Source organism: Oncorhynchus keta, chromosome 2 (assembly GCF_023373465.1).
Source record: "Oncorhynchus keta strain PuntledgeMale-10-30-2019 chromosome 2, Oket_V2, whole genome shotgun sequence".
NCBI lineage: Eukaryota > Metazoa > Chordata > Actinopteri > Salmoniformes > Salmonidae > Oncorhynchus > Oncorhynchus keta.
The window spans coordinates 68,870,183-68,886,579 of record NC_068422.1 but is presented as its reverse complement, the minus strand read 5'-3'; the positions used below and the strand labels follow the sequence as shown (position 1 = coordinate 68,886,579).

General features: G+C 42.8%; 1 protein-coding gene across 2 annotated transcripts; it reads right to left on the bottom strand.

Moving 5' to 3' along the window:
• Positions 1-1,657: 1,657 nt before the first annotated feature.
• Positions 1,658-15,273, bottom strand: LOC118359293 (lysine--tRNA ligase-like). Of its 2 annotated transcripts, XM_052481577.1 has the most exons (15): positions 15,130-15,231; positions 8,386-8,574; positions 8,068-8,209; positions 7,726-7,891; positions 7,526-7,619; positions 7,241-7,427; positions 6,959-7,084; positions 6,610-6,729; positions 6,361-6,523; positions 6,059-6,232; positions 5,868-5,953; positions 5,686-5,771; positions 5,382-5,508; positions 5,007-5,150; positions 1,658-1,959 (listed from the first exon to the last, which is right to left on the bottom strand). In XM_052481577.1, exons 2-15 carry the CDS (start codon positions 8,526-8,528, stop codon positions 1,885-1,887), a joined length of 1,833 nt encoding a protein of 610 aa, XP_052337537.1. In that variant the 5' UTR covers positions 8,529-8,574; positions 15,130-15,231; the 3' UTR covers positions 1,658-1,884. The 2 variants fall into 2 exon arrangements, with proteins under 2 accessions (XP_052337537.1, XP_052337542.1); XM_052481582.1 differs by lacking the exon at positions 8,386-8,574 and having other exon boundaries at positions 15,130-15,273.
• Positions 15,274-16,397: the final 1,124 nt, after the last annotated feature.

The window sequence follows — 16,397 nt, the reverse complement described above, 5'->3', positions numbered from 1 at the left end:
TCTTTTTATCAACTTAAGTTCTTGCGAACATTACAAGTTTTGAACTTCTACTTGCTATTTATGGCCTGTAGGCCTCATTGCCTGAGCTCATACAACTCGTTTTTGATTTAAAAAAAAAAGCATAATGTATGGATTATTTTGACTATAACAAATACTCAGATGAAACATATTGTGCTATTTATCAGACTACTTTGTCAAAGTTTAACAAGGACTCTCCTCACCAGTGTCATGATTAAAGATAAGGTCAATAGCCTCACATACATGAATGACTACATCGTTTGGACTACCTATCGTTTGGTCATTGTGCTGCCACAGAATGAATTGTGAGCAAGTCCTCAAAAAAGCTTTATTTACCAGAGCTGCGAGAAAAGTTCTATATATTATTCAAACAATGTTGCGATTGTTTGTGAGAATGCCAACAGGTGTGGTTCCCATGGGGGAAAGATTATATTTGGGAAAGGTTCCTTGTCATGGAACCCAAGAAGGGGAGTGAGGTGTGTGTGTGCTCAAACACACATGCATGTGGGGGTCTGGGAGAGGAAGTGTGTCCATCTCATGAATGGGCATGTGCCTGAACTCAATTTTATACACTAATTGTAGTCTCCCCATTCATTTCTAATGACCGGTAATCTTTGACCGGGAGCACCACAGATGTACAAAAGTTAAAACACCCAAAGTTTTATGAAAATCATCTAAATGTGTTTTGTGTTCAGATGTCCTGTGTGGATAAAGTCATGGAACCTTATGACAATCAGATGAAATTAACTAAATTTTTCAGAGAGAACTTGTAAATCAGTCCAATTTGACCGGAACACAGAAGGAGGGTTAAACAAAATCTGGTTTTCTTGATAGATTTCACACTAGGGTCCAACAGTACTTTGCAGCATGACTAGAAAGTGATTGGACTGCATTCACTAGAAATGAACTTGCAGAACACATCTACTCACCTTGTGCTCTTCCTCGAACCAAAGGTATTGTACACAGGTCCTCCCACACAATCCTTTTAGGGGTGTGCTGCACATTGGTCGTCAAATATTCAGTCACCAGGGGTGTATTCATTACGTCTTGCAACAGAAACCGTTTACCGTTTAACAAACAGAAGGAAACAGGGATTGAGCTACCTGAATTTGTCCAATAGAAACTTTAGTTCGTTTCTAAATGTTTTCGGTTTGGAAAAAATAAAAAGACAAAACATTTTGTAACAGAATAGGTGGTCATTCTGCCAAACAGTTTCTATTGGACAAATTCTGGTACGTTCCTCTGTTTAGTTTGTTTCCGTTTAAGAAATGTTTTGCAACACATTCGGCTGAATGACCTCACCCCTGGTTTATCCAAAAATGTATGAAAATGTACGTAATGAAGACCATGGCTAAAGAACAGACCAGTAACCTAGGCCTACTACTACAGTAAATCAGCTGTAGACACATACGTTGACATGTAACTCAATCATGGGAATACAGAATCACATTTCTGTCCAATTTTATTTTTGTGCCAATGGCAGTTGTGAGTGAACATGTTTTTTTTTAGTAGTTGGACTGTATAGCGTACAATAACACAACAAACATGTCCAGAAACCCTCATTCACTGACATTACATTGGGCTTGGATGTCCACCACACTAATGAGGGAAGAAAGAATAGAGACAAAGCACAAGGTAATAAGAGCACACAATTTAATGTTTTATGTAATGTTGGAAAAATTATTTAAGTGACTTATTTCCCTTAATAATGCAGATTGCAAGATTCAAACCATATGATAAAATGGAAAACAGTCAATGCCACCGGGACACAGTGAGACCAGACCAACAGACCAATCTGATTATTTCCCCAGGCTTCATCACCATGCCAACCCCTGCAGAGATCTGCCAGCAGGCGAGGTCACAATACTACACAGAGGTGCCCTCTGTGAGAGGGGCTGTCTTGTTGTCATCAGGCTTCATGGCTGGGAAGAACAGCACCTCCTGTGAAACAGAATTAACATCAGGTGGTTTCACAGACACTGAGTCCTGCTGAAGTGCATTCAAGTTTGTAGTGTATTGCATGTGTAAACAAGCATCAAAACAGTGTCCCCTACTGCATAATAATAAACATGCATGCCTAAAGCCTTGTTCACATTCACATTGGCAGTTTGAAGCGACTCACATGCACATTCTTTTGCATTTCCGATTCAAATCTATTACTTTTCCTGCAGTCTGAACAGCCATAAAGCACATGGAATCAAGGCTTGAAATATCTGGTTCCATGTGCTACAGTACAATGGAAGTCAGATACAAATCTGATTCCTGGCCATTCAACTTGTAAAATTCCAGGCCGGCTCGGTCCTCCCCTCCCGCTCCGTGGCTCGACGACTCATTGCGAGCTCACAGAACAGGGCTCCGGGCAGCCGAGCGGAAATGGAGGAAAACTCGCCTCCCTCCGGACCTGGCATCCTTTCACTCCCTCCTCTCTACATTTTCCACCTCTGTCTCTGCTGCTAAAGCCACTTTCTACCACTCTAAATTCCAAGCATCTGCCTCTAACCCTAGGAAGCTCTTTGCCACCTTCTCCTCCCTCCTGAATCCCCCCCCCCTCCCTCTCTGCAGATGACTTCGTCAACCATTTTGAAAAGAAGGTCGACGACATCCGATCCTCGTTTGCTAAGTCAAACGACACCGCTGGTTCTGCTCACACTGCCCTACCCTGTGCTCTGACCTCTTTCTCCCCTCTCTCTCCAGATGAAATCTCGCGTCTTGTGACGGCCGGCCGCCCAACAACCTGCCCGCTTGACCCTATCCCCTCCTCTCTTCTCCAGACCATTTCCGGAGACCTTCTCCCTTACCTCACCTCGCTCATCAACTCATCCCTGACTACGTCCCTTCCGTCTTCAAGAGAGCGAGAGTTGCACCCCTTCTGAAAAAAACCTACTACACTCGATCCCTCCGATGTCAACAACTACAGACCAGTATCCCTTCTTTCTTTTCTCTCCAAAACTCTTGAACGTGCCGTCCTTGGCCAGCTCTCCCGCTATCTCTCTCAGAATGACCTTCTTGATCCAAATCAGTCAGGTTTCAAGACTAGTCATTCAACTGAGACTGCTCTTCTCTGTATCACGGAGGCGCTCCGCACTGCTAAAGCTAACTCTCTCTCCTCTGCTCTCATCCTTCTAGACCTATCGGCTGCCTTCGATACTATGAACCATCAGATCCTCCTCTCCACCCTCTCCGAGTTGGGCATCTCCCGGCGCGGCCCACGCTTGGTTGCGTCCTACCTGACAGGTCGCTCCTACCAGGTGGCGTGGCGAGAATCTGTCTCCTCACCACGCGCTCTCACCACTGGTGTCCCCCAGGGCTCTGTTCTAGGCCCTCTCCTATTCTCGCTATACACCAAGTCACTTGGCTCTGTCATAACCTCACATGGTCTCTCCTATCATTGCTATGCAGACGACACACAATTAATCTTCTCCTTTCCCCCTTCTGATGACCAGGTGGCGAATCGCATCTCTGCATGTCTGGCAGACATATCAGTGTGGATGACGGATCACCACCTCAAGCTGAACCTCGGCAAGACGGAGCTGCTCTTCCTCCCGGGGAAGGACTGCCCGTTCCATGATCTCGCCATCACGGTTGACAACTCCATTGTGTCCTCCTCCCAGAGCGCTAAGAACCTTGGCGTGATCCTGGACAACACCCTGTCGTTCTCAACTAACATCAAGGCGGTGGCCCGTTCCTGTAGGTTCATGCTCTACAACATCCAAAGAGTACGACCCTGCCTCACACGGAAGCGGCGCAGGTCCTAATCCAGGCACTTGTCATCTCCCGTCTGGATTACTGCAACTCGCTGTTGGCTGGGCTCCCTGCCTGTGCCATTAAACCCCTACAACTCATCCAGAACGCCGCAGCCCGTCTGGTGTTCAACCTTCCCAAGTTCTCTCACGTCACCCCGCTCCTCCGCTCTCTCCACTGGCTTCCAGTTGAAGCTCGCATCCGCTACAAGACCATGGTGCTTGCCTACGGAGCTGTGAGGGGAACGGCACCTCAGTACCTCCAGGCTCTGATCAGGCCCTACACCCAAACAAGGGCACTGCGTTCTTCCACCTCTGGCCTGCTCGCCTCCCTACCACTGAGGAAGTACAGTTCCCGCTCAGCCCAGTCAAAACTGTTCGCTGCTCTGGCCCCCCAATGGTGGAACAAACTCCCTCACGACGCCAGGACAGCGGAGTCAATCACCACCTTCCGGAGACACCTGAAACCCCACCTCTTTAAGGAATACCTAGGATAGGATAAAGTAATCCTTCTCACTCCCCCCTTAAAAGATTTAGATGCACTATTGTAAAGTGGCTGTTCCACTGGATGTCATAAGGTGAATGCACCAATTTGTAAGTCGCTCTGGATAAGAGCGTCTGCTAAATGACTTAAATGTAAACTTGTGTCTGAACAGTCAAATCTGATTTTTTGTTTTTTAGACTTATTTGGCATATCTTGTTGCTTGCTAGCTACTCGGTTGACAGTGTGATAAGAACACGTGGTAGCTAACAAGCTTGTTAATGGTTTACAAACAAATGACTGGATGTTCTAGAAAGCTAAACAACTACCTGGCTAGCAGACTGCTGTGGCTAGCCAAAAAGGACTCCTTTTGAAAGGTGGATCATCTTATCCTTTGAGCCTTTATAAGTGTTCTTACACTATGACTTTGAACATTTAAAGCAACTGGGAAACATCCATGGCAGACATTGTCGTCATCTTAGCTGCTACATAACTTCTGAGTGATAGGAAGCACAAGCACCACCAATCAGCCTACACCACTGAGCACACACCAGTCATTACTATGACAACTAGCATAGCCATGTCCACAAATGACTGCCATCTGAACACCCCCCCCCCCCAATTTGGTCACCTGTAAATTCCTTTTTGAACACTCAGTATTCCAAAACAGACTTGAAAAACTACATTGATTTGAGCATTAAGGCCTACAGTGCTTTAGAGATTGCACAGGATCTATGTGGGCCTCTGTCTGTATGTATTGACTGTACCTTGATGTTGTTAGAGTCTGTGAGGAACATGGTAAGACGGTCAAGGCCCATGCCCCAGCCAGCAGTTGGTGGCAGGCCATACTCTAGTGCCGTGCAGAAAGTCTCATCAATGGACATGCTCTCGTCATCACCCTCTGCCTTGGCCTAATAAAACACAAAAATACACACAGAAGATAGATGAAAAACCAAAACAAAGTAGCTCATCAAGATTTATAGGGTGGTGACTCAAACATGAAAATATCACAAAGAAAATGAAGCACCAATGGTAACTAAGTTGACGTAAGGCAAGAATCTTTGGGAAATGTGTCAGTTCAGTTGCCCCAACTACTACATTGTTTCTAGCATTACTCAGCCGACTAGCCCAGGCACACTGACCTTAGCCTGTTGCTCAAAGAGCTCCCTCTGTCTGATAGGGTCATTCAACTCAGTGTAGGCATTACAAATCTCCTTCTTAAATACAAACAGCTCAAAACGCTCCGTCAGGCCTTTCTCTGACCGGTGCCTGTATGGGGAGAGATCAAGGAGAGCATAGCTAGAGACATCAGCATTGACAAGCAGGGGGCAATGCAAGACCTATGTTGACTCTTATTTCAAATGGTAACCTGCAGTCCATTGGAATGTGAATAAGAGCATTTTTGCTTGTTTTTAAACGAGTGTAATATGGATAGGAAGAGCTCACCATTTGGCCAGGGGGCTCATGATCTGTGGGTGGTCACAGATGAACGTGGGGTTGATACACGTGACTTCCAGGAAATCTCCCACCAACTGCAGGGATAAACATCAACTTCAGTTTAGTCGTGATGTCAACAACACGGAAGGGGTATAGGAGGTGGGTTTCCTGATGTAAATTAGAAAAGGTACCTTGTCAAGGAGGCGGGCAGTGGTTCTAGGAGGAGGGCACTCCACTCCTTTCTGGGTACACAGCTCATCAAAGAATTTACGTGTCTCTGGGGTGGGTGGAGAGGGACAGGTCAGTAAGACAACCTAGGAAATTCCATAAATATATAGAGGTATAGCTGTGGCACTGGATTGACCGCCATTCATTCTCCTACCGTCACTGTCGTAGGTGTCAGCAGCTGGGAACTTGACGCCCATCTCCTTCTCCAGGTCGTGCGTCATGCTGACCCTCCTGAAGGGAGGAGTGAAGTCGATCTCATAGGTCGGGCCCTCTGGACCCTCTGGATGATACTTCACTTTGTACTCTCCAGTGATGTGCTTGACCATCCCTGATGGGAAGAGAGAGAGCAGACCAGTTAGTTATGGACCCTAGCAGCTACATACCTACATGTCACTGTGAGTAACACTGTATATTCACATTCCAGAATGATGAAGCAGAAACACCCCCTTCATTCACCCGAGAGAAGCTTCTCTGTGATATCCATCAAGTCATGGTAATCTGCATAGGCCATATAGAATTCGCAGGTGGTGAACTCTGGATTGTGGGTGAGGTCAATGCCTTCGTTTCTGAACTGCCGTCCAATCTCATACACTCTGTCAATCCCCCCAACCACAAGCATCTGGGAAAAAAAGACACAGAAATATGAGCATGGAGTTGAAAGTGTTTTTTCATGTGTAATTGGTCCTTCCTCAGGGGACATGTTACCTTGTGGTAGAGCTCAGGAGCGATCCTCATGTAAAGGTTCATGTCTAGGTCGTTATGGTAGGTCACAAAGGGTTTGGCCACGGCCCCACCAGGAATCAGGTTCATCATGGGCGTCTCAATCTGTAAGAAACGTGTGTTGTGGTTTTAAAGTCTCAGTTACCTATCTCCATCTATCACCAAAACCCTGTTTGTGAAAAATAAACCTTTAAAATAACTTTCCACATCAAAGAGAAGAGAGCTTTACCCCTCTTGAAGTCTTAACCCGAACTCCTCTACACTTCAATGTAATTTTCCTGACAAACCATTTAAAAAAAAAAAAAAAGTGCCCCCTAGTGGCTATTTCCCTCACCTCCAGGAATCCCAGCCCACCCAGGAAGCTGCGGAGGTAAGTGATGATCTTGGCACGTGTTACAAACTTCTGCCTCACATAGTCATTGAGAATCAGATCCAGGTATCGCTGGCGAAATCGTGTTTCCTGGAGGCAGTGGGTTAGAGAAAGTGTGAAGATCCCAAATGTTTTAAATTTCTTCTGCAGGTTACATGAATTAAAGGTGTCCTGTATCATCTCTCATTTATATGAAGGCCTGACATGCTTTCTGTATGTCCACTACAGGATTGTGAAGGTGCTCACCTTGTCCTTGAGACCAAAGTGCAGGTGGGGCAGCATGTGCAAGCAAGGTGAAAGCAGGGTCATCTCTATGGGAATGATGCTCAGTTCGCCCTTCTTGGTCTTCCCTGGATTACCACGAACACCGATGATGTCACCACGCCGCAGCTTGTTGTTGATGCGCACAAACTCCTCCTCAGACTTGTAGCTCCTGACAGGAAAGATTGATAGACGGGGTTAGAAAAGATACATGTGGGAGTTATGAGCTCACATGAGTAGTGTAGTTCTGGGAAGGACCATGTTCTGTACCTGTTGGTTGCCATTACTTGCAGCTTGACGCCTTCCCCTCGCAAGTCATAGAAGATTAACTTGGCCCCGGACTCTCTCTTGGCATGAACACGACCTGCCAACCACAGAGTTTCACATATGTCAAAAATACAGATTGACCATCAAATGACAACATCATATTATTTCAAATCACAATATTTGAAAACAATTGTTGTCAGTACCTGATACATTGAGGACAATGTCTGTTAGCTGGTCTCCAGGCTGTAGGTGGTTGTATTTCTCAATGAACCCTGTGAGCGACAGATCTACATTGTACTTGTGAGGGTATGGGTCCTCTGCTGTGCCCTTCAGAGCCTGGATAGCTTGAGTGCGGATCTTAAAGTATTGCTATTGGAATAAACAATATAAATTGAGGTTAGTGCAAATGTACAAGAGCTCAATTACTACAGCCCTATTTTTGAGAAATATATATTTTTAATCTTCTACTAAGAACAGCAGTCAAATGTTCTGAAGAAAATCACAAGAGGGAGGGAAGGACGATCCTAAACATCCATATAGCTCACGTTAGGGTCCAGGGTCTCCTCATCTCCCCCGTATGCATTCTGAACTGCCTGGTCATTGGTCTGCTTCTGCTCAACCTGCTCTTTGACTTTGGCTTCCTTCTCAGATGCCTTCTTCTCAGCTTTCATTCGCCTCTTCAGCTCACTGACAACAACAACACAGACACAGAGGGTAACATCAGGGTATCTAGTGGACTCAGCATCGAGGTTGAGGACTACTCGGGAGACTACTTTATAAAGCCATACAAGTAATTCCTAAAAAGGGAATCATTCATGACAAAAGGTTAGTTGTTTTTCTCACTGAACGGAAAAGCCACCAACCTTTTATCACCTCGCCAGCGATTCCCCTGAATTAGAGCTGGGACTGACACTGTGCTGGGGAGAGCGAACTTTACCCCCTGAGCCCTGACCCCAAAGGCTTGACACACCTGGTGCCTGGCAGTCCTGACCACCAGAGTCAGCATGGTGATGCAGGCTGACCTACTGTGCTATACCAGTCAATGACCAGACCTGGAGAGAGACACACACACAGCTGACTTATTTCTGTGAATTTGAAACATGGGAACAACACTTCACATGTTGCGTTTATATTTTTGTTCAGTGTAAATGGGTTTAGTAACACTGGTGTAAAGTAAGTAGAAACACTTTGAAGTACTACATAAGTAGTTTAAATATTTTTGGACTACCTTTACTCCACTACAATGGAGTAAAAGTCGCAGAACTTTGCAGTTCGAAAACTCTGCCGTCATTTTCATATGGCCCTGATATATATATGTCTCTCTATAAAAGTCCCTGGCCTCACACCAAAACACAGATTTAAGAGTCAAACTATCGTTCAAAATCAACAACCAACCCGTGTCAATGTTGATGTCCTATTTCGGGTCGTGATTCGGTTAAGTTAAATAACAAAGCAACTGATTTGCTTCTTTTCCGTTTCGCCAGCCTCCCAGAATCTCCATCCGAAATTCCAGAATTTACAGAATGACTGTAAATTCTCTTCTAACCAGTGATATAAAAATTATTATATTCTATGTGTCATTTAAATAGAGAACTGACAGTGTTTTAGCAACATTACTTAAAAAAAAAAACATTTTCTGACAATGTGACCAGGTTAGATATGGTCATTTCCACATCTTAATAAATTCATAGAATGATTGGGAACAACATTTGAAAACTATCACAATGTAGAGTGGGAAAGTGGCCATGCGTTTGGAAAAATAATAGATACTGCAGTAAATAATTGACAACAAAAAAACATCTGTCTCACCCAGGACCGGAGTCTACGCAGACTGGTGCAGAATAACCAATCAAAGCCAACAGTAGGCCTTTATGCCACACATGCCTCCTATCATTCGATTTGAACTGGACTGTGTTTACAGGCAGTACCAACGACGCGATTTTAGATCATTAGAAAGCATTCGCCAAAAGCCACAAAATACACCATTTCTACAAATATTTAAATATCATGGGAGTCCTATTGATCAATCAACCATGAAAAGGTAGGCTCCCTCTCCATTAGTTATGCACATCAGCAACAGCAAAGTCAACAACAAATGCTATCCAGAGCGAGATTAAATGAACACTCTTAAACCATTGCCTGGCAATGCAAGTAAATTGTTGGTAAATTACCTTCAGTGTGTTAGTGTGCTCTGGGTCGTTCGTAAATTCAGTGCATTGTCAGATTGTCTGTTTGTAAATTCAGGGTGTTTTTCTCTCCAAGTATTCAGAGCCACACACACACTACACGCTGTGGTTGAGGAGTAGGGTTGATCCGAGCGTTCCTCGCAATGGCAGTCAAGCACCAAGTCAAATGGCCACCTCACTCTTGACCATTTTACTCGCCCTAGCAGAGCTGGTTAGGCTGTTTACATGTTTACATGTTATTTAGAGCGTTAGTGACTAACTGCACTAGTGGCAACAATTCATCAGTTATTCTGCGCTCTGGCACATTCAGACAAGAGTGCTCTGAAATCGGAGTAGATAGCCAGAGTGAATTTACAAATGCAAGAGATATGCTAACTGGATGATAGTTGTTCAAGGTCAGCATAGTTAAATAGATAGCCAGCAACACAATTCACATTTATTGCTAGCTGAACAAATGACACCTGCATCTCTAGTTGTAACCACCAAAAACAATATGGGGAAAAAGGTCAGTCACTAATCCAATGACATCCTCCTTAGCTGGCTAGCTAGCTACCGAACGTTAGGCGCCATGCTTTTAGCTTGCTAAATAAATAGATTTGCTAGCTTATTAGCCATGTTATGACTGACTTGTGATCATTGCCTTGCTAGTTATATTGTATTGGAATTCCCAGGATTAGTTCAATTTCTTCATATTTGCTGAGTAGTTAAAGTGCTGTCAGTTCAACTTTAAACAGAGCATACAACCTAATCATTTGCCTGTTCTATTGATGTTAATGTGATATGAGTGACTAACAAAATAGTGTTGCTTTAAAAAAACTTTCTACATTGGCATCCCACTTAAAAAAAAATCCAACATGTAGCTGGCTGTTTTCTACAAGTTGTCCTCTAACCAGTGATATCCACAGTATTCCCAGATTCCATGTGCTTTATCAGTAGGGTTCCTTTGAACAGGATTTGCAATCTGACCCCCCCCCTCCCCCCGTTCTATTGATTACAACTTGATATCGATATGAGTGATTGACAAATAAGTGTTGCATTTCCCTTTGTTTTGGCGAACCCCAAATCAAAACGTGAACCGTTTCAGGAAGCTAGGCGAATGTCGCACGTCACTAATTCACAGGTGAAGCATTTAAATGTAAAACATTTTTGGGGATATAAATAGAAATACATTCTGGAATGTGAACTTTCATGTGCCTTAATAACAAACTTGTATGCCATCTGTAAATATGAATCAAATTGTTAAATTCCAAGCCTAGTTGGTTTAGCCAAGGAAAAGACAGGAACCTTCCTGCTGACCATGATTGGCTGAAATAATGGATGGGGCTGGACATACCGAGAGATGAGTTTGGATTGGTCTGTAATGTAGCATGCTTCTGTCTATAACATGAGCTGCTCAGTACGTCAATCTGTTTGTACTGTATGGGTTGGGATTATGTTTCATTATTTAGCTAGCTAACCTTTATATCTAAACAAAAGACTACTTCGCCAGATGATTACACGACCCATCAAGTTAGCCAGGTGTGTCTGGGGATGATTAAAACGATCTATTGTATTTCATTATTTTTGCTACTACTTTCACCACTTTTAGTCTTGAAATATTAGTTTGTTTACTACACTACTCACTCTGTTTAGCACATGGCCTCACATGTGAATCCTTAAAGAGATTGGTGGGGATAGGCTCAAGGAGGGTGTGAACTATGCTGAATGGGTGTAGACAAAGACCTCTCCAGTAGGTGTACCTAAACATTCAATGGTCATTTTCTCAAAAGTAGTGATACAAGTTTTACTTTCAAAGCAGAATTACTTACCCATTGTTCCTCAACTGCAGTGTATGATACACGATTTTGAAGTCGATAACTAATTTCAACTTATGTTTTAGGAATAACAATGGAACTTAGAATACTATTGGAAATTAATGTTAATTAAATCAGGTAAAAACTGCTGACTGAGTCAGTGCTGTGATTGATTTATTTTGATGATATACCTGACATCGTGAAAACAGCTTTGTCCTGTCTAATCACGTTTGAGTGTCAAAAAAAGTGAAGCATTTTCATTGACTTTTGATAATGAAGTACAGTTGAAGTCAGAAGTTTACATACACCTTAGCCAAATACATTTAAACTCAGTTTTTCACAATTCCTGACATTTAATCCTAGTAAAAATTCCCTGTCTTGGGTCAGTTAGGATCACCACTTTATTTTAAGAATGTGAAATGTCAGAATAATAGTAGAGAGTGATATATTTCAGCTATTATTTCTTTCATCATATTCCCAGTGGGTCAGAAGTTTACATACACTCAATTAGTATTTGGTAGCTTTACTTTTAAATTGTTTAACTTGGGTCAAACGTTTTGGGTAGCCTTCCACAAGCTTCCCAAAATGGGCCAAAATAAATTTTCCTCCTGACACGTGCTGGTGTAGCGGAGTCAGGTTTGTAGGTCTCCTTGCTCGCACACGCTTTTTCAGTTCTGCCCACACATTTTCAATAGGATTGAGGTCAGGGCTTTGTAATGGCCACTCCAACACCTTGACTTTGTTGCCCTTACGCCATTTTGCCACAACTTTGGAAGTTTGCGACCAAACTTTAACTTCCTGACTGATGTCTTAAGATGTTGCTTCAATATATCCACATAATTTTCCTACCTCATGATGCCATCTATTTTGTGAAGTGCACCAGTCCCTCCTGCAGCAAAGCACCCCCACAGCATGATGCTGCCACCCCCGTGCTTCACGGTTGGGATGGTGTTCTTCAGCTTGCAAGCATCCCCCTTTTCCCTCCAAACATAATGATGGTCATTATGGGCAAGCAGTTCTATTTTTGTTTCATCAGACCAGAGGACATTTCCCAAAAAGTACAATCTTCGTCCCCATGTGCAGTTGCAAACCGTAGTCTGGCTTTTTTATGGTGTTTCTGGAGCAGTGGCTTCTTCCTTGCTAAGCGGCCTTTCAGGTTATGTCGATATAGGACTTGTTTTACTGTGGATATAGATACTTTTGTACCTGTTTCCTCCAGCATCTTCACAAGGTCCTTTGCTGTTGTTCTGAGATTGATTTTCACTTTTCACACCAAAGTACGTCCATCTCTAGGAAACAGAACGCATCTCCTTCCTGAGCGGTATGATGGCTGCGTGGTCCCATGGTGTTTATACTTGCATACTATTGTTTGTACAAATGAACGTGGCATTTGCTCCCATTTGCTCCCAAAGATGAACCAGACTTATGGAGGTCTATCATTTATTTTTTGAGGTCTTGGCTGATTTATTTTCATTTTCCCATGATGTCAAGCAAAGAGGCACTGCATTTGAAGGTAGGCCTTAAAATACATCCACAGGTACACCTCCAATTGACTCAAATTATGTCAATTAGCCTATCAGAAGCTTCTAAAGCCATGACATAATTTTCTGGAATTTTCCAAGCTGTTTAAAGGCACAGTCAACTTAGTGTATGTAAACTTCTGACTAACTGGAATTGTGATACAGTGAATTATAAGTGAAATAACCTGTAAACAATTCTTGGATAAATTACTTGTGTCATGCACAAAGTAGATGTCCTAACCAACTTGCCAAAACTATAGTTTGTTAACAAGACATTTGTGGAGTGGTTGAAAACTAGTTTTAATGACTCCAACCTAAGTGTATGTAAACTTCCGACTTCAACTGTACATGGCCTCACATGTGTATCCTTAAAGAGATTGATGTGGCTAGGGCTTAAGAGGGTGGGAACTACGCTGAATGGATATAGAGAAAGAAGAGCTCTCCAGTAGGTGTACCAAAACATTCAAGGGACATTAACTTGTAAGTGGGGTTACAGTGTAGTGTATGATATACCATTTTGTAGTTTGTATTTTCATCCAATGTAAAAAACACTATTTCAAATGTTGCTACATAAGACCGAATTGAGGTGGTGGGTCAAAATTGCATAACTACACAATGTAGCTGGCTGTCTTCAACAGGTTGTCCTTTAAGCCAGTGGTAAACAATATTTCCAGTTTCCGTTTTTTTGCTGTGTTGGTTTCAACAGCGCATATGTAACTATATAAGTTCAGACCGTCCCCTCACCCATACCCGGGCGCGAACCAGGGACCCTCCGCACACATCAACAACAGTCACCCACGAAGCATCGTTACCCATCACTCCACAAAAGCCGCGGCCCTTGCAGAGCAAGGGGAACTATTACTTCAAGGTCTCAGAGCAAGTGACGTCACCGATTGAAACGCTATTTAGCGCGTACCACCGCTAACTAAGCTAGCCGTTTCACATCCGTTACACATACAATCTGATTTCCCCCCTAAATCGCTATGAGTGTTTAATATATCACAAAATGTGTCTGCATATTGATTTGGACACTAGAATGGCTCAATGTCAAAACAGAGTTTATCAAAAGTTCTTGTCAACACATAAATAGCATATCAGTATGACCTGAACGGTCAGGAAGCAGCAACAGCATCATCATCATCATCATCATGTTCAATTGGTTTTTTAGGAATAACTTAACATTAATTTCCAATTGAATCAGATTAAAACTGCTGAATGAGTCCAAAACCGTACTGTGATTTTTTTTTTGATAAACCCGTTCTCACTATTTCAGATATGCCCTGTCTAGTCAGTGTTAAAAAAGTATTACTTTTTTTAAAAATTTACTTTTGAGAATTAAGTATAATAAAAACCAAATACTTAGACTTTTACACAAGGAATATTTTACTCTAACTTTCACTTGACTCGTTTTATATTAAGGTAACTTTACTTTTACTCAAGTATAACAATTGGGTAATTTTTCCACTGAGTAGGAAGAACATTTTCACTATCATTCTGAGCTGATCAGTCAGACCATGTAGCCTAGAAGTAATTTAGCTAGCTAAATCCACTAGCTAGCAAGCCATCCCATTGCAGAAGTGGAATTATAGGATAATTCGCTTGGATGCATAAAGCTGATGAGTTCAATGTTTCCCCACATAAATAGCACACCAGTATCACTTGAAAGGTTGCTGAATTTGGCACGCAACTCATTACGGTAAAGCTAAAAAGGCTAATACTACTTTAGCTAAAACGTGGTTTTGTTCATAAACCTACGTGGAAACAAGAAACTTCAAATCAGCAAATAACCATGGGTAATTTGTACGATGCAATATGGGTTTTGTAGTCATCTACGCACAGAATAGGATGATAAGCATGCATGCGTGCACATTAAAGGACTACAAGTAGCACGCGCGATATGCAACTTGAACCGAATGGACCATTGGAATTTGTATGCACATTAGCTATGGTAAACTTGTTTTTCCATCGTGCTTTATCCGAACTTGTGCAACAATATCCTACTACTTGTATTGTTTAATAACAAGGATGTGATCCACACACACCATCAAAGTGTTGCAAACGTCTTCATAAATGCTGTCCAAAAAAAGAGTGAATCGACAATGGCTTACTTTTTGCTGAGTTTCTCTGCATCCACCTCGGTAACGTCTGCCATCTTATTTTTCTCCTTCGCTTGGCTTTTGTCGGGCGTTGGCATCCAACGTTATGGTGCATTACCGCCACCTACTGTATTGGACAGTGGGCCAGGGAGAAACTAAATTCTACCTGCCAGCCACGTTTCTCATTAAACAATATTACAAAATATTTTAGACTGTATCTAATGACGTTCTACTCAGTATACTCTTTAAACTAATTTCCTGTATTCCTTTCTCCCTCATACTAGATATCAGCCTCTCTCTTTCCCTCTCATACTGCCCACACTGTATCAATACATGCTCCACTATCTCTGTTTCAAAATCAAATCAAATACAAATGTATTTGTCACATGAGCTGAATACAACATGTGTAGGTAGACCTTACCATTAAAATGCTTACTTACAAGCCCTGAACCAACAATGCAGTTTTAATTAAAAGACTGCAGTTTTAAGAAAAATATTTACTAAATTAACTAAAGTAAAATAAATAAAAGCAACAATAAAATAACAATAACTACAGGGGGTACCGATACTGAGTCAATGTGTGGGGATACAGGTTAGTCGAGGTAATTGAGGTAATATGTACATGTAGGTACATGTAGGTAAAGTGACTATGCATAGATAATAAACAGCAAGTAGCAGCAGAGTAAAAAAAGGGGGGGAGATCAATGCAAAACGTCTTGGTAGCCATTTGATTAGCCGTTCAGCAGTCTTATGGCTTGGGAGTAGAAGCTGTAAAGAAGCCTCTTGGACCTAGACTTGGCGCTCCGTTTCCGCTTTCCATGCGATAGCAGTGAGAACAGTCTATGACTAGGCTGGCTGGAGTCTTTGGCAATTTTTCCTCTGCCTGGATGGCAGGAAGCTTGGCCCCAGTGATGTACTGGGTCGTACACACGACCCTCTGTGGAGTTTTGCAGTCGGAGGCCGAGCAGTTGCCATACCAGGCAACCAGTCATGTTCTCGATGGTGCAGCTGTAGAACATTTCGAGGATCTGAGGACCCATGCCTAATCTTTTCAGTCTCCTGATGGGGAATAGGTGTTGTCATGCCCTCTTCACGAATGTCCTGGTGTGTTTGGGCCATGATAGTTTGTTGAAGATGTGCACACCAAGGAACTCTCAACCTGCTCCACTACAGCCCCGTCAATGAAAATGGGGGCGTGCTCAGCCCTCCTTTTCCTGTAGTCCACGATTATCTCCTGGCAATAATCACACTTTCCTGTTGGAGGTTTTTCTACCAAATGT

Coding starts and splice junctions, on each gene's coding strand:
- LOC118359293 (XM_052481577.1), bottom strand. CDS start 8,528: ATGCTGACTCTGGTGGTCAGGACTGCCAGGCACCAGGTGTGTCAAGCC. Junction 6,233..6,360: donor CACAGAGAAGCTTCTCTCGG/GTGAATGAAGGG, acceptor TCTTCCCATCAG/GGATGGTCAAGCACATCACT. Junction 1,960..5,006: donor CAGACTCTAACAACATCAAG/GTACAGTCAATA, acceptor TCTGTTTCACAG/GAGGTGCTGTTCTTCCCAGC.